At 34.6% G+C, this 19,087-nt stretch overlaps 2 protein-coding genes across 2 annotated transcripts in view; both read left to right on the top strand.

Annotated features, from left to right (window-relative positions):
* Window positions 1-2,397: 2,397 nt before the first annotated feature.
* On the top strand, window positions 2,398-8,529 carry LOC125855079 (inactive leucine-rich repeat receptor-like serine/threonine-protein kinase At1g60630). The gene is made up of 2 exons (XM_049534735.1): window positions 2,398-4,844; window positions 7,550-8,529. The coding sequence occupies exons 1-2, from the start codon at window positions 3,437-3,439 to the stop codon at window positions 8,206-8,208; spliced, it is 2,067 nt and encodes a 688-aa protein (XP_049390692.1). The 5' UTR covers window positions 2,398-3,436; the 3' UTR covers window positions 8,209-8,529.
* Window positions 8,530-12,206: 3,677 nt separating this feature from the next.
* LOC125854869 (ADP-ribosylation factor GTPase-activating protein AGD2-like) overlaps window positions 12,207-19,087 on the top strand; it is a 24,478-nt gene continuing 17,597 nt past the window's right edge. The window contains exons 1-4 of the mRNA XM_049534455.1: window positions 12,207-12,454; window positions 12,574-12,650; window positions 13,269-13,369; window positions 16,560-16,630. Coding sequence (XP_049390412.1) covers window positions 12,401-12,454; window positions 12,574-12,650; window positions 13,269-13,369; window positions 16,560-16,630 — 303 coding nt within the window. The 5' untranslated portion in view covers window positions 12,207-12,400. The remainder of the gene's footprint in view (window positions 12,455-12,573; window positions 12,651-13,268; window positions 13,370-16,559; window positions 16,631-19,087) is intronic.

Below are 19,087 nucleotides of genomic sequence, written 5' to 3'. Positions count from 1 at the left end.
TTACCTAGTGTGTGTTAAAAATTAGTTAGGGCCCTCACATAAGTGTGGAAACCAAAATAATATTCCTATAAAGAGTACTTTTTTACTTATTATTTTTCATTCGATGTCTGATATCTATATTAGAGTTTGATTAAATTCGAATTCGTATTGGGAAGTTCCATATGGGTGGTGAAGTGCTCCCTAATAAAGATCACTCCATACCGGGAAGACTCGAACCTGAAATCTCTGCTTAAGAATGAAAAAGTATTTGTCGCTCCACTACCATCCTTATCGGTGATTAAGACGATTTATTTTCTTAACATCGATCATAATAAGAAAGTTGTTAATAGAGTGTGTATTAAAAATTTATTAAATGACATAGCTGGTTTTGCATTGTCATAATGTTGGAGCATCTGTTTGTCATATAAAGTATATTAATGGAATTAAATTATTATATTATACTGTTTATATACCATATGCTCCTTGACATTTTTACATTTAATGAAATTACTATGACTTTTCTAATTTGTTCATTTTATTTTTTTCACAACAAACAAACACATTTCATTAATGCTATGTCAGTTACTACTTTTTTTTTTCTATTCGATGTTTGATATTCATATTAGAGTTTAATTAAATTCGGATTTGCTTCGGGATATTTCATATTGAGGATAAAGCATTCACTGACAAAGATGATGGCATATCAAGACGACTATGAACTCAGTATGTGTATGATTATTAAAATATTATCTCTAAATTTAAGTGACTGGAAAATAAGATTGTTTATTTTTCTCAATGTATAAACATGTGTAACTTATTTTTATTATAACTTATAAATATAAAATTAAAAGTAACTAACTGTATATAAAAGTGTATTGATTTATTAAATGACAGCTGGTTTTGCATGGTCATAGTGTTTGGAACATTATCTTGTCTCTTAAAAGAAATAAAAATAAATGGAGTGAATTATTATTACCATGCATTTTATGAAATTGTTAGGTCATATTAAAATGTTTTTTCATTTTATTTTTCTAAGTCAACTAATTTCATAATTCATATTTGATATAACTAGTTCGTTTTCTTTAACGGACCTATCCAATGCGAATATAAATTAATGAACTAATTTCATAATTTATATTTGATATAACTAATACGTTTTCGTTAACAGATTTATCCAATGCGAATATGAATTAGCGAAAAAAATGATTGTACTGCAAATATTTACTATAATTAGTATCTTCTTATATATCACAATAATGTTTTTGTTACATTATTTATTTTCTAATGAGATCTCTTGATCTAAATCCTATTAACTTTTATGTTTTAAGTATTTATGTATAATTTCTATCTTAAAATACTTGCCATATAAGTCTAATAGTAATTATGGCCTTCAATATTTTTTCAACTTTATTCTTCTAATTAATGTGAGGTTATGGTGCATAAATACTAAATATTTAGTAACGAATCCAGTTTAGTAAGAGATGTAATAGAAAATTCATATTTGGTAAAAATCAGTTAGTTTGTCTCATATCTTATATTTATAATATAATTAAAAAATTACTTAGATAACATATTTATTGTGTGATCTCATAAGCAAATTCTAGGAAAGATAAACTATATGCGATCTTGTTCTTACTTCATAGAAATAAAGAGGTTATTTTTAAAAGATCCTCGAGTAACACCATCAGTGTAGTTAATAATATAATAATCTATCAATAATTTTATAAATAAAATTATTATAATTCAAAACGCGTAAACTTAAAATCTTATAATCGTGATCTCTTATAAATATGACTATAACTTTAAGAGAAAATACACATTTGACCACTCGATTAGAATTATTTATATTTGTTAGTTATAAGTCATTTATATCAACAACAATAACATATTTGTTATGATTCCACAAGTGAAGTCTACCTTGTGAAGATAAAACGAATGTTTTCAATAAACCTTCGACTTAAATAAAATATATCAAAAAATACATTAATGAAGGAACAATAACAACAACAAATAATACCATAATCACAATTCATAGTAAAGAAAACAATATGTAGAAAACTAGACCACACTCAATTACTTGCCTTCTTTTATATTTCACGACCTATTTTTGTATTTTCAGAATTATATCCTTAATAAGCTAAAACGAATATTTTGACATTATAACTAACCTAAAAACGTTACAAGTAAGGTCAATGTCAAAAAAAATAAAAAGAGAAACTTTTTTGTGAACAAATAAACTGTCCATGTATCTATCACAAACATGAATGCATTAATTACAATCTACCATAGCCTTCAATTTTTTCACCTATTTCTTGAGAGAGACCCCATTTTTATCTCACTAAAAAAATAAAATAAAATAAAAAACACTTTTTCCCCTCTTTATAAAAGACTGATGACAATGTTGGCATAACATGGTTTTGCAGACCAAATTTCAAGAAAAATAGAAAAAATAAATAAAAATTTTGTTTTTGTTTTTAGAATTGTTTGGTTGGTGGTGGGTATTGGATCCAATGTCACCAAGTAAATGTTTTTAGTTATCCAATGTGTTTTTCTTTTTAAAATTCAGCAAAAAAAAGTGTTATTTTATTAGACACACAAATCATTGTTTTTAGAAGCATTTTTGGGTGTCTCTGCAATCTCTGCGGTCTGTCATGTGAAGTTTAGGTGAAAAATAATTCAAGAAACCAAAACCCCAAGTTTTGAAATTCTTTATTTTATTATATGGTATTTTTTTGTAATTTTTTATTTTTGGGTTTTGGGGTTTTATGAAAAGTGAAAGTAGTAGTGAAGAGTGAAAAAAAGGGTAGTGATGGTGATGAGGAAGTTCAATAAATTGAGTTTGTTTTGGAGTAGTTGTTGATTTTATAGTTTTGTGGTCAAAGTTTTTGTTTGTCAATTGATGATAATGACACTAATTGGTAGATCTGAAGATTCTTGTGTTGATAGTGATCTTGTTAAAACCTTTATAGACAGAAAGGAAAATGTCTTTTGGATCTTTTACATTTCAAGATTTAATCATCAAATAAGAAAATACTCTACTTTTGTCCTATGAAAATCCAAATGATCAAAAAAAAAACTCCATTTTTAATGAACTTTCTTGTTTCCATTCATCAATGGTGACACCCAACCAAATCAAGAATCCATTTTTGCAGACCTCTTTAGTCTCAAAACTCCATTTTTAGCTCTGCACTTTGGACTTTCTTGTTTCCCATTCATCCATGGTGACACCCTACCAAATCAAGAATCCATTTTTGTAGAGACCCCTTTAGTCTCAAGACTCCATTTTTAGCTCTGCATTAGATCCCTTTAGTGTTAAGACTCCATTTTTAGCTCTGTAAGTTGAGTATTTTAGTGTCAAGACTCCATTTTTAGCTCTGTATTGAGCATTTCAGTGCTCAAAATTGTCAAGTTCAATGAAAATCAAGAACCCATTTTTCCTCTAGAATTGAACAACTTAATGCTCAATCATTCAACAATGGAAATGTCAATTTCAATGGAAATCAAGAACCCAGTTTTGTTCTTAAGGTACTGTTCTAGTCACAAATTCTTGTTTTTCATTTTCTCAATATTTTCCATAGTTTTTCCACTTGTAAGATCAGATGATGCTGAAGCACTTTTAGCATTGAAATCCACAATAGACCCCTCAAATTTTCTTGATTGGAAAAAAGGAACTGATTTTTGCCAATGGCAAGGTGTTAAAGAATGCATGAAAGGTAGAGTTACTAAGCTTGTTGTTGAAAATCTCAATTTGAGTGGTTTATTGGACCAAAATGCTCTCAATCAACTAGATCAATTACGAGTTTTAAGCTTCAAAGAAAACTCCATTTCCGGCCAAATCCCAAACCTTGCCGGACTTTCCAATCTGAAATCCCTTTTCCTCAACAACAACAACTTTTCCGGTGAGTTTCCGGCTACCATTACCCTCCTCCACCGTATCAAAGTTGTGGTTCTCGCTGGAAACAAACTCTCCGGTGACATTCCTCCGGCGTTAACAAATTTATCCCGGTTGTATGTTCTTTATCTAGAAGACAATCACTTCACCGGAGAAATCCCACCGTTGAATCAGCTCAGTTTAAGGTTCTTTAATGTGTCAAACAATCAACTTTCTGGTGAAATCCCGAATACTCCGGCGTTATCTCGGTTCAATGAATCATCTTTCGCCGGAAATGTCAAATTGTGCGGAGTACAACTGCATAATAACTGTCCTTCAACTAGTCCATCGTATCCCATCATTCCAGAAAATGTATCTCATCATAAAAAAAGCAAAAAGGTTATCATCATCATTGTCCCAGTGGTCGCTGGAATCTTGATCCTCTGTGTTTTGATGGTGATTTTTATAGCATGTGTTCGAAAACGAAGAAGAAAAACTCAAGATGGAAAGAGTAAAGGAGTTGAAGCCGGTGGAGGCGGGGGAGGGGGAGGGGAAGAAGAGGGGACTAGTCGCAGTGGCAATGGCAGTGGTGGTGGTGGTGGTGGCAGGGATGGTAATAATGGTGGAAAAGAAGGGGCATTTTCATGGGATCAAGGAAGTGGAGGACTAGGGACATTGGTGTTTTGTGGACCAGGTGATCAACAAATGAATTACACCTTAGAGGATTTGTTGAAAGCATCAGCCGAGACATTAGGGAGGGGTATAATAGGAAGTACATATAAAGCCGTGATGGAATCCGGCTACATTGTGACAGTGAAGCGGTTGAGGGATTCGAGGTTTCCGAGGTTAGAGGAATTCCGGAGGCATGTGGAGATTATTGGTAGGCTAAGACATCCTAACTTGGTCCCACTCCGAGCATATTTTCAAGCTAAGGAAGAACGTTTGCTTGTTTATGATTATTTCCCTAATGGCAGCCTCTTCTCCCTCGTTCATGGTACGTATTCCGTCGTTCATTTATTTATTTATATTACATTTTGCTTTTATCCATTTTTGTGTACTGAACTCTCGTGAGTAGTGAAAGGAGGAAAAAACAGGTATAGTTGAGCTCATGAATAGTGAAAGGAAGTTAAAAAGGGATAAATTTGGCGGGATGAACTTGCACTTGAGTGGTATAAGGTGGAATAAGATAAGGGGAGGTAACTTATTTACGTCTAGTATATGCATCGATCGAATAGATGCATTACATGTGTTTTTTTACTAAATTAGTTATCGAATAGTTTATCCTCTCTTGAGGTTAAACTAGTTTAGTTTTGTGCAAATACCAAGTGGGGACAAATTCTTTTTCATGAGATCACTAGTTTATAACTCAATCTCTCGAAGATTCGGCTGCTTTATTGACATGAGTCATTTTCTTATTTTGAGTTCAAATTTGTTACCTCTTTATGCTTGGCTGTTTTGTGGGGGAGCATTGGAGGACTTTAGTGTCACTTTATTTTCCTATTTTTTTGTGTTTATATTTGTGTACTTTGCACATTTTCCTTGAATTGTTTATACTTTTTAATATGTTTCTATATCTTCTTCAGTATTCTGTCCCTTCTTAGTTTGTTTTTTTGTTATTTTTGAATAATTTCCATATAATTGGTTTGGTAGTGTATCACTTTCTGGTCTCTCCTGTGGGTTCTGTTTGGTGATGGTGGGGAAGAGAGGGCCAACAAAGGAAGCTTGTAGGAGCCAACAAAGAATTGAGATAGCTGGCCAAGTAGGACAAATATGTAAATTTGTAAAGGAAGTTCCAAACTTGCTTTGGTATACTGATGTGAAGATTATAGAAAAAAATTGTTTTGTTTAAATAATTAAGTTAAAAAAAAATCAATAATCAAATAAGTAAACTCTTCTCATCTTGTTCTCTACGACTACGGATATTATACGAAAAGAGGATAAAGAACAAAAGGGGAGTATAGTTATATATTGGCCTTTTGGAATCTTACGAAGGATGATATTTCATTCAAATGGATTCTGAAAAAGATGTCTATTGTGTTTCGGTTATTGCACTATTTTGTTGTTGTTACAGTTAATTTTATGAATGCTTTGTGCTTTCCTTATTATTTGCCATATTTCTTCAATGCCATTTTTCCTTTCATAACTACTTTGTTTAGCTGCACAAGAGCCTAGGGTCCTTCGGAAACAACCTTTCTATCTCAACGAGGTAAGGTCGCGTATACTCTACCCTCTCTAGATCCCACTTGTGAGATTTCACTTTGTTGTTGTTGGATTGTGAAAAAGATGGCCCTCTGGGAGGAGGAAACTCAAATTAGGAATCAAAACAATGATGTCACCACTACACTCGCATATTTTGGCCTTGTCATTTATTGCATAGAGCCAAAACAGTTGTCCACCATATATGGAGATAAGGCATGATACTTTGAAATTAGAAAGACAAAACCATAGTTTTCAGTGATAACTTTACTATAAGGTGGATCAGTTCTGAACAATACAAATAAAATGACCCTGCATATTGCTCAAATTTGCTTACGTAAGAGCTTCTTTACCTTCTGCTGATTTCAGGACTTTTATGGTATAATTGTTAAATTGGCCAGTAAGCTTCCAAAGATAACTGAAAAAATCAACATTTTCCTTCTGATTCAAAACGAACGACAACAACAACGTACCCAGTGTAGTCCCACAACTAGGGTCTGGGGAGGGTGGTGGTGTGTACGCAGAAAAACTGAATTTTTCTGACACTAGTCACTAGTGATTAGAAGTTCCATCGCTATTTATAACGTTTCATAATTGTCTGTACTATTTAGCTTTTAACATCTGCTCAACATCTCTTGTTCTCTCCACATTATATCTTGTGATATAGTTTGAGATGTTCTAAAGTTGATTTGTTCCTAGTAAACTGAAGTTGCACCTATATTGTATTCCAGAGTGTGTTCAATATGATATTTACTTTTCTTCTATTTAGAGAAACTAGAATGCAATACACCAGCGACAAGAACAAAAAAGCTAAATATCATATAAACTATTGTCAATCGACGCGTTGAACATCGAGATCCCTACGTGGAGTATAGCAAGTTGGGTAATAATCAAGAATAAGGTAGTCTAGATGCTAGTCTTTTCTTCCAAGTAAAGTAGTGGAAGGCATTGAAAGTGAGTTGCTTTGTGAGGCCATTAGACCATTTCAGGCACTAAATCACCTATGGCGGAATCACAGTGCTAAAGGCACACCTAAGTTTTTTTTTTGAAATAAAGACAACGTGGAAGGTGCTATGCAACAACACCATACCCAGTGTAATCACACAAAGTGGGGTTTGGGCTAGGGTAGAGTATACGCAGACGTTACCCCTACCTTGGAGGTAAAGAGGTAGTTTCGATAGACCCTCGGTTCGAGGAAAAACAATTCAAAGCAGTTCGGATGGAAGGTGCTTTATGCATCTAGTAATTGTACACTCCGCATGCAAGTACCACCTCAAATAGTTTGTTACCTTTCATGCGGTTTTATCTTTTACTTGTCATTGTAAGACTGCATCTGCTGTTTAATACATGGGGGTGCCAATCGAATATTTGAAGAGACCATATTCAAAGATAGCCGGGACTCTTCTTATTTTCATGTATCTGGACAACCAATATGTTTTGTTATTCAAAAAATATTTCAGATGATAACTAAGTTATATTTTTACGATTTGCTAACTTTTTCAGGGACAAGAGCTAATAGTGGTTCAAAGCCTCTTCACTGGACTTCCTGTCTCAAAATTGCCGAGGATGTGGCTACTGGATTGCTTCATATCCATCAGAACCCTGGTCTAACTCATGGAAACTTGAAATCATCAAATGTACTCTTGGGGGCCGACTTTGAGTCGTGTCTTACAGATTATGGCCTCATGCCATTTAGGAATCTAGATTCTCCTGAGGAATCAGGTGCTTCTTCCCTCTTCTATAGAGCTCCTGAGTGTCGTGACATTCGAAGGCCACTTACCCATCAGGCCGATGTCTATAGCTTTGGTGTCCTCCTATTGGAGCTTCTCACGGGAAAAACTCCATTTCAAGATCTTGTTCAAGAACACGGATCAGACATACCGAGGTGGGTGAAATCTGTTCGAGAAGAAGAAACTGAATCAGGTGATGAACCTGTTTCTAGTAATGAAGCCTCGGAAGAGAAACTCGGTGCTCTCTTAAACGTAGCTATGGCTTGTGTTTCACTTGTACCCGAGAATCGACCCACAATGAAGGATGTTTTGAAGATGATCCGGGATGCTAGAGCAGAAGCTCAAGGGTCCTCCAATAGCAGTGACCATTCACCAGGAAGATGGTCAGATACTGTCCAAAGCTTGCCAAGAGATGAACATTTGAGCATATGAGTTTGTACTATACTTATGGAGGTCCCGAATAACGTGTCTTGATTCTTTTGGAAGGCAGAAGTTACTTCGTAAGTTAAGCATCATCGATGTATCTGAGTTCTCAGGGATTTGTTGATTCAGTTCTTGTAAAGTCTCAAGGGCTTTCTACTTTTCTTGTTTTTCTAGGTTTAGCTGTTTGTATGTAGGAGATTTGCTTTTATACCACTTGGATTGACATTCACTAGTTGATGATACATTCCTGATTCAAAAGTTGTCATTATGTTTTGTGAGAGATGTAATTGTAATTGAGGTTCCAACACTTCTTTAACAGAGTTTCTTGTTCTAATGGGAGTGTAACGCGTGATGTGTGGATTAGGAGTGCAACAATCGTTCAAATCTTGCCCTACACAAAAATATGATTGCTACTATCTTCATTTGGGGCATCACATTTCAGATAACGTAATAAAAAGTCTTTTTCTGCTGTCGTTAGTCTGATTTGCTTTTAGAAGTAAGCAAGCATATTTAAGTGGAAAAGAATAAAGAGACGAACTAATTATCCGTCGAGTTTCAAAACATTGGTCCTTGAAAATTTCTCAGTTGGAGTGTCAAGAGCTTCAAATTCCATGCATCTTTTGATTACTACCATCTTATTGAGTCTAACAACAACATATTCACAGTCTAACAAGGTGAGATCTGTAGAGGATAGAGTGTATGCAAATCTTATTCATATTGCTTATACGGTTGGTACTAAGGGAGAAACAAGTATATATGAGGTGTCAAACTATCCTAAGCCCACCCCGCAGAATAGCGAGACATGCTCGATTAACTACTACCCTTCTTCCCTGATTCACAATCTTCGGATCCTCTTATTTAGGATTATGTCCCGATTGAGTTGAAGATGCATCATATTTTGTCTAATCACTTCTCCCCAATTCTTCTTCAACCTACCTCTACCCCTCCTCGAACCTACCATCACCAACCTCTCTCACCTCCTCACTAGGACCTCTTCACATTCTCCAATCATCTCGACTCGCTTCCTCGTCTTGGTGACTACTTAAGTCACTCTTACCCTTGTCTCGTATGTCTTCATTCCTAATCTAATCACTCCTCTCCTCGTATCTCCACGCAAATTTTGCACCGTCATCTTTTAAACAGTAAGTTAATTCTTAACCGACCAACTTTCCAAATTTATTTAACTTATATTATGGACAAACGAGGGTTTGAACGTTGACTTTGCTTATATACTACATTCACATTAATGCTAAGTCATGCCTGGTGTGCTGTCTTATGTAGTTCTTTAATCACTGAGATTAGATTAGTAATCAAATTAAATATTATTTGTGTTCATATGACTTTAGCTCCAGTGAACGAGTAGCACGTGGAAATAAGACAACAAATAATCCAATTGAATATTGATGTTATTATATTCCACGTGTTTCATAGTATGAGTAGTTTTCTATTTGTCCTTTTTATAATTGAAAATGTCCAAACTCATTTTCACGCATACCTCAATTAATTTCACGTAAAATACATTATTTCCCATCATTATATATAGTTTATGCTACCTCCACTAGCATATGTATAGATAATTTTATCTAATTAAGACTTCGATTAGTTCTACGAGATACATCTTATCTCTCGGTACCAAATAACTATGTCCACATGTTGATTTATCATATGATCACTTAACTAATAGTTATTATCTCATGAAATCACTTTCATTATTGAAGAAAATTTGAATTAAGGAAAAATGTAATTTCCTTGAGATAAATAATTATTAGTTGAGTGACAATATGAGAAATAAACATCTATGTCCACCATGACTTGGCCAAATCGGAAGAAATAGTTAATCTTTCTGTCCCGGTTTATATGATTTACTTTCATTTACAATCAGTCCAAAAAAGTATGACATATTTCTATATTAAGTAACAATTTAACTTTAAAATGACAATTTTACTTTTATTGAAGTGATTTACAACCACACAAATATCTATCACTTATTTTATAGCACAACTTTCAAAAGTCTTCCTTTCTTTCTTAAACTCCATGTCTAGTCAAAGTAACTCATATAAAATGAAACCAAAAAAATAATATTTCTCTTTTTTTTGTCTCTACTGAAATCTAAGACATAATTCTCAACTAATCTATTGACCACGAGACGATACCATATTAATTTTTTTTTTTTTGTTGCTTCTGAGTTTGGTGGTAGCTATTACTTAGTAGTCAAGGACACTACAATGTGTGGAAAAAATTGATCAAGAAAACATGTGGCAGGATTCACATTAAATCCAACATTATAGAGATTTTAATTTAATTTAAATCTTGGAGAAAAGCCTAAATATATCTTTAAATTATTTTAAATGATTCGGTCTTTTTTTTGAAAAATTTTCTTTGGCCAGGGATGGTGATGGTGGTGGGTGAATATGTGAGACATAAAATAACATATAAGATAATAAGTAGTATAAATATTTTTTATTTTCGATTCTTCTAGGAGTGAGTTTTTATTTCTAAACATGATTTTACGTACTTTTTCTTACATAATTTTCTAAAATTAATTTTTTATATTAATAATAATATTGAAATTGTTTTACTAACCTAAGAGTGATATGATAAAAAAAATCAAATTCAGTTATACTTGAATACTTTATATTAGTTATCGTAACTTTAAGTCATCTCAATTTAACTTGAAGCCTGTATAATAGTTTGAAAGGAAACAATAAGTATTTAGTTGAAAAATCAATGCAAATAATTAAACTTTATGTAAAACATGAAATTGACATTATATAAAAATTGTCATTTGAAATAGTCAAATTAATCTCAACTCTTTATAACTAAGAACACTTGTCTCGAACTTTAAATTAAGAGCAAAATTACTCTATTTTCAATACGTCAATGCAAAATTCGACTATTTTTCTTTGTTATAGAGCAACTGCTAATAAGAAGGATATTATTAAGCCGTTTTGATGGATGGAGGACATTTTTTTAGATAAAAAAACATAACGATGAGAGTACATTTGAATAAAAAAGTAACTTACTTTGACTAGTTCAAGAATATATTTGACTCTTTCTGTTAAATCTAACATTATATAATTTTGCCTAATGTAGTTTAGATGACTTAATTAAGTTTTGGGAAAATTAAAAAAATTAAAGTGTATATTCAAAATAAATTTAACTTATTATATGTCGTTTTTTTAATGTTTATGAATAATTTAAATTTTGGTGATAATTTACATAGTTGATTCCAATTCTCTTGGAATTAAGTTAGTAACTTAAGCAAGAAACAGTTGAATCTGTATAACTTGTTCTAAACATGATTTTTAATAACACATTCAAATCGTAATGAAAAAGGATAAAATTGATGGTGTATTTTATGTGAATGATTTTTTTTCAATGTCTACATATTTGGTTGATCAAATATTTTAGAAAACATTTCTCTAAAAAAAGAAGAAGAATTTCTTAAAACTGATTCCCCTATTAAAAGTAGGGGAAATAAATATCATGCGCTTTTCAATTTCCTCCATGTTTGACTATCAATTTAACGTGTTTACAATGATAACTTGAATTGATTATACAAAAAAATCAAACCAAATTGACCATTAACCACCCCTAATCACAATTAATATTTTACACCGATTGTCTCATCTTAACCCTTCAATACACCCATCCAGCCATCACATAGCCCCTACCCCTTTATTAAATTATAATATATAAATACTTTTAGAATAATATTTTTATTTAATTACTAAATACTAGAAAAGAAATTTTTAAAAATAACTTATTTTCCTACCGAAATCGCATAAGTACTTTATGACCCATTCAAATTTAGCCCTTTCTAAATCTAAAATCACTCCCCAAGCTATCCTACCATCATGTGGCGTAGCAAGAACTCGTCTAAACTTTTTATTCTAACATAACAACGATAGATTGTAACAAAATATTATAGCCACCTAACACAAGGGACGAGTTTCTTACCAAATAAAATAGTTACAACTCACAATTGAGAAATAAAATATGGTCCTCCAACAGCTCACATATACACATTTTACCCTCAAGAATGAATAATATACAGAGTGGCTCTACCTATTAGCCACTATGAAGATCTGATTCAAAGCTTCTCTTCTTCTTCATTTGGGAAAGTATAGTAAGAATCAGAGAGATATTCATTCTGATTCTATACAAAAAAAAAAATTGAGAAAAAAAACGAAAGAGAAATATGTCAATGGCTGCGTTTATTAAGCTGGAGGATTCTCCTATGTTCCAGAAACAAGTAACTTTTCTTCTGATCCCCTTTTCATTTTTATGTTTTTGAATCTCTTTGAAAAATTGTTTTCTGGGTTTTGGTGTTTGAGGAATTTTGTATCAATTTTTGTTTTTGTTGCTTTGTAGGTGAGGGGGCTTGAACAGACTACAGATGACCTTAGAGATCGATGTCAAAAGCTGTATAAAGGATGTAAGAAGTATATGTGAGTACTCAATTTTATCATTTTATTTGGTTTAATAGCTTCTCTTTACTGTAATTACCTCTAATGACTTAAAAAGGTGGAATCTTTAGTGCATTTAACTACATTTCAATCCAAATTAATGTAGTTGGCTATATGAATTCTGCTCTTTTTTTGATAACTGTAATGTTGGATCAATTTGCACGCACCTCGACTAATTTTAGGATAAACCCACCACCTCCCACCAAGAACGGGCGGGAAGAAATCACCTAGAATTTTTTTTGTTTGGTCTTTGTTGGGGTTTGAAGCTGACCTCATGGATCTCAATCTCACTTCATTGACTACGAGGCCACACCCTTGGGTGCATTCTGCAGTGCTCTCTATAGGTCCATTTTGTTTTAATACTAACTAATTTGTCTTTCATGGCAAATTAGAGGTTCTCTAAAAGCTATAAGTTTATAGTCAATGATCATTCATCTCTCTGTCTCACTGACACGTGACTCGTTCTTCCCCTTTCTATGCTGTTGCCAATTTGTTGTTCTGCAAAATATCTCATTCTCTTGTTCTGTTTGAAAGTTATGGTTTCTTCATCTGAATTTATTGGTTTAGGTAGATGCTATTCTTGATACTTAGTTATTTCAGGGAAGTTCTTGGAGAATCACAGAATGGAGACATCATGTTTGCCGAATCATTAGAGGCATTTGGTGGTGGTCTAGACGATCCTCTCAGTGTGTCCCTAGGAGGTTAGTTGGTTTTACTCATTCAAACTATTACAAAGTTCTCATTTTTGCTAATTTTATTTGCAATTGTCAATAAGTGCATCATGCCTGTTGAAGAAGGTGTTTTTTTTATTCTCTTAAATGTTAATGCTGGATTTTGGAATTCTCATATAAATGATCACCTCGAAGATCACACTAAGTTTGGATTTTATTTTATTTTTGAGGAAGGTAACAATTGTATTTCTATCAAACAAAACTTAGACACCCCAAAGGTGGCATTAAGTTTGGAATTCTCATATAAATGTTCTTCTTCTCTAAGGTGGCATGTTCCCTAAAGGAATTCACAGCTTTCTTAATTGCTTAATGGATAATCTCTCGGTCTTCTAGGGAGATGCTGAGTCAATATTGAGGTCAGGCTAGATACTTAAAACCTGAAAGTTGTCAGCTAGTGCTCTTATATGGATGTTGTTGAGAAGGTAACTTTGAAAGGCAGCCTGATTGTTGTCAGCTAGTGCTCTTATATGGATGTCCTTGAGAAGGCGACATTGTAAAGCCTTTCATGTTGTTGAAAATCTCCATAATATGTCTCTGAGAAGCACATATTTGTTTCTCTTTGTCCCTCTCACTGGTTTATTTTTTGTTGTCCCTCTTTATGGGTGTGGTATGGGATGGAAGTGTTCAAGACGTGCCAAGTTATATAGATGATTGGATGAGGTTTACATGACTTGTACTGCTTGTTGGTATGTCATGGAATGGTAGTTAAACATGTTTTCAAATCATATTAAGCAAGGTCAAACTATTTGACATGTTAGTTAGGGGAAATGAGCAATCGGGGGTTAAGGTCTTCTCTTACCTTAATTAACAAGCTAACCACATAGCTTCTCAACTCATTATTGTGCTGAACTCCGTTAAATGCCTCCTATCAATATAAAACATATCCATTTGATTCATCTCTCCAAATTGAATCTTGGACAAAGTCAAAGTCATCCATTGTGCGGTCAAATTGATGGACCAAATATATTTTCAGATTACCCATAACTTTCTAAATCCAAATATATAATTAGTTCTCTAATCGAAGTCCTTAAAGTGGATCAAATGCTCAAGTTACTAATTTGAGGTTTTAGGGCTCAATCCATGTATTTCTGAGTTCAAATCCTTCGAATAAATCCAACTCGTGTCGTAATGTCATGATCTAAACAAAAATACTTCATTTAAAATCCTAAATATTGATGTCCATATCTAAAATAGTAGTCAAAGAGAACACATAGGTACCTTAAACAAGAGCTAATAGTAAACTGTTGGTGATTCAGGATTCTAAACTAGTAGAAAAATCTCTCCACCAGCCCAAGCCTTATCTCACGTGGCTGTAGCAAAAGCAGACCCATAGGTTTCTCTTCTTTCATATAGTGTAAAGAGCCCAAGCAATTGCTTTTCTTGAATCCTTTCTCATCATCCGTAGACATTACTACATGAATTTTGCTCCACTTTATTATACTCATTCATCACTTTAAATCTCAAAATTTGGCAACCCACTTTAGAGCATAGGATCAGTTTGGTTATTGCTTAAAATTCACTATATACCACATTTTAAAGACCCAATAAGTTGTCGCCTATACCACCTACTTCGAGGCTTGGATTCATAAATGTACTTTAAATCTCAAAAGTTTGCGAGCTATTGCATAGGAGCGGGGGTTTTACCCTGTGCACACCCAAAGGATAGCGGCTGCGGGTTTCCTTTGTCATAAAAAAAAATAAAAAAATAAAAATCACCAAATGCATATTGTCATCAGGGAGATGCAGCAATGCTGCATTCTAGACCAGTGTTATCAAAGGCGAAAAGCGCAAAAAAGCTCGAAGGTCTGTGAGGGCTTTAAGCGCAAAGCGCAAATAAAGTGTGGGCTTTAATGAAAAATGCGCAAAGGGAGAAAAGAATACAAATATATATGTTTCGTCCAAGACTAATAATTATAAACATGAATGACAAATATATGACCAAAGAAATTGAAAACAAATTATGATAAAGTGAAATATCAATTATTTAGTGTCACTTCTTCATACGAGGCTCATTGGCAAGTAAACGTTTGCCTTAGAACCTTGATGATGACATTGAAATGCACATAAAGCGAGTCAAAGCGCTCAACACGTTTTGAGCCACGCTTCAGGGCTTAAGCGCGCTTAAAGCGCACCTTTGATAACACTGTTCTAGACACCAAACCAAGTCTTCTTAATAAGCTATTCAAGACGCCAGTCATTCATCACATTAAACTTCTTTTATTTGCTCAATTCGTCATCAAAGTCCATATAGTTTGTTGCCTAAAGTCCAAACTTAACCATTGTGACATGTCGTTATAGTAATTCCTTAATATATCACAATTCCAAATTTTCAATTTGTATAATTCATACAATGTTACATGTACATACATATAACTTGTCAAAGTAAGAGCGACTACGCTTAAGAAATAATTCGTAAGCCAATTCTAAACTTCTTGGGCTAATTCATGGGGCTACATAACATCAAAGTACATCAGGGGTTAACTAAAAAAATTATGTGGTCTAGCCCGAACCCACTATGCAGTGATAGTTCATTCTAATAAATCCCCCATTGCTTGTTTGTCTTACTAAGTTCTGTCTTCAATTGTTTGTATATCATAATTCCATGAAGCCTTGTCCTCTAGCTTTAATGTGGGTCATTTGGAAAGAGAAAAATAGTAGATCTTTTGAAGGAGTGGAGATGAACTTTGCTTAATTGAGGAGTACACTCCGAGCCCTTATTTTCCTTTGGTGCACCCATGTAGTTCCTGAATGTGTAGAGGATTGGGTGGCTTTTGGTGAGGACCATATTTTGTAGGTCTCTCCTTTTTTGGTATACCTCTTGTATACGGCCATGTTGACCTTGTAATTATCAATGAAAACTTCAACTTGATCAATAAAATAATTCCATGAAGCCTTGGTTAAAAAATATCATAAATCGATGAAATTGTAGTTCTATTTGCAAAATATGCATGCTGATGTGAAATTTCAAGCTGTAGTTCTGTTGTCACTTGATGGAGGTGATATGGGCAGTTGGTCTGTTATTTACTGCATTTATATTTCCAAAGTATGGTTGCCTAATGTAATATGCTAATGTTGTCTCCATGCTTACATTGTGAAGCTTATCATTACTTGTATCAAACAATAAGATTATGTATCACTCTTAAATGCATCCGTATGTCAGGTCCAATCATAATGAAGTTTATCTCTGCATTGCATGAGCTTGCTACATACAAGGAACTTATCCGTTCCCAAGTAAGTGGATGTATTGTAAATCACTATAGTTTACACTTGAGCCTTTTGTTAGAAACTTTGTACTCTTCTATAAAAGCCTATTGCTCTGTCTATGGTACACTGTTCTGTTTTATTTACTTTAATACACCCATAATAGTTATTTTCGATGCACTAAACCTGTGTCAACAACTCATGGAGCGAGATCATGAATGTAGATAAGTCATTGATGGGATGAGTTCCATACTGAAAACAATTCAAGGTGGGTGATAATAGATAAGATTCTGGTAGGATGCATGGCTGAGATGTAGAGTCGTACACCCTTGAGGAATTACCAGGTCTATACAACTTTATCTCATATCCTGAAGTAACCATAGGTCAGTGCAAATCTACTAATAGCTGGAATATTAGATTCATGTGGAATTGTTAGGGACTGGGGGAATAACTGGCCATTATCATAGAACATGGTGAAAAAGAAGTTACAAAGGCCCCTGGAAAGCTACAGTTACCAGTTTAAAAAAAAAAGGCCCCTGGAAAGCTACATGGAAAAGCATGGCACCAACAAAGGTGAAATGTTTTTCATGGTTTGTAGTGAGTATAGCATGTCTAACTCATGAAGCACTTAAGAAGAGGAAAATCCAAATAGCATCTAAATGCCTCTATGCATGGAGGCTACTGAAACTAACACTCACATATTACTTCACTGAAAGGTAACATCCCAAATTTGGGCAATCTTCATTTCTATGACTAGGGAGAATTGGACAATGCCAGAACACACTGCAAACTTACTGAGCCGCTGGATCAGAAGGGGAGTGAGCACAAGTCAACAAAGTGGTGGAAAATTGTACCAGCATGCACATGATGGAATATATGGAAAGAGAGATATGAAAGAAGTTTTGAAGGCAGATCAAATGGAATTGTGCTACCTCTCTATGTTTTTGGTGTAAAGAACAATGTATAGATGATGAAGTATTTAACTACGAGACAAAAAAGCTCCCAGGCACAACTCCCGAGGACATGATATAGCCTAGTTTTCACTATCTTCCTCCGGTGATCCTTCCGATCACCGGGCATCTTTTTCTTTTCTTCCTCTTTTTCTTCCTTTCATCTCTTTTCTTTCTTGCCACTGGGCTCGTTTCTTTTCCATTATGGACGACACGATCTATTTTGCAGCAAATCATATGACATCACAAGAACATCAGGCACAGCAGGGGAATGGTATGACTGGACAGAAAGGAGTAGAAAGTCAATAACGAGGATATCTTTCACTGGCAAGGCCATGGAATGGATATCTTCGATTATGCGAGAAGCATCCAAGGCTAAGGGGAACACAGTCAGAAGGTGGAAGAAAAAAGATGATTTCACAGAGATCTACTGCGCAAGGAATTTTAACAAATACGGAAGATACATCAGCCTGATAAATGTTAGAGGTAAAAGAAGGGCAGTCATTATAGTCCCTGAATTATCTTTTAACTCAGGATGGTCAGGTATTGCAGAGAAGATTGGAAGATTCATCCATAGTTACAAGCGTGTGGGGAATCTAGAGACACATAGACTGGTTGATAGCAATATTCCCTATGTGGATATGCTAAAGAGCAGCAAATGGACTAATAAGGGGAGGAAGGACATGCCAGAAAAGATAATAAAGAGGGGGGGCAGAATCTGCATTAATAGAGATGCAAACATCCAAAGCGAGGTACTGAAGAAGAGTTTGGTGGGCGAATTTATGACTAGTAAAGGCGAGGCACCTACCTTGACAGAGGTGAGAGGATGGGCAAGTAGTTTATGGAAAAAAGTCCATGGCCTGAACATTTATGATATGGGGGAGGGTTTTTTCCTTTTCGAATTTGCATCCAAGGTAACAGCGGAACAAGTAGTCGAAGGGGATTGGGTATGGAGAAACTTGCCGGTGAAAATGCAGTGGAGGAGTCCAACAGTGTGTGCGTCAGCAGGGGGAGATAGAACCAATGCAATTTGGATCAGGGTGGTGGGTCTGCCGTTACACTTCTGGGAGCACCACACCTTCAAAGCTATTGGGGACTTTTGTGGGGGGTGGATAGAAACAGAAGAAGAAACCCAACTGCGAAATCATCTTAAATGGGCGAGAATCAAAATCAAAGGAAACGGGTCTGACGTGCCAAAGGAAGTGACAATAGATGATGGTGCTTTTCTCTACACGATGCAGGTGCGGACGGAAGCACCGGCGAGGGTGACCGTCGGAGAAAACAACAGTGAGAAGGGTTTTACCCAGCGGTCTCCCATCGATGGACCAAAGGTTTTTGTAGAGGACTCTGTAGTGTTAAGAGGAGCAGCAGATAAAGCTGTCCAGCCACGTGCAATGGCAGAGACACGTGGGGAGAATTTTAGAACCCCAAATGTTGACTTGGGCTTGAGGGTTTCTAGCAATAAAAGTTTAAATGCAGACTTGGGCTTTAGGGTTTCTGGCAGCAAAAGCTTACTTGCAACTTTGGGCCAACTGGG

The sequence above is a fragment of the Solanum stenotomum genome, chromosome 2 (assembly GCF_019186545.1).
Source record: "Solanum stenotomum isolate F172 chromosome 2, ASM1918654v1, whole genome shotgun sequence".
Taxonomy (NCBI): Eukaryota; Viridiplantae; Streptophyta; class Magnoliopsida; order Solanales; family Solanaceae; genus Solanum; species Solanum stenotomum.
This window is presented reverse-complemented; position numbering and strand designations above follow the sequence as displayed.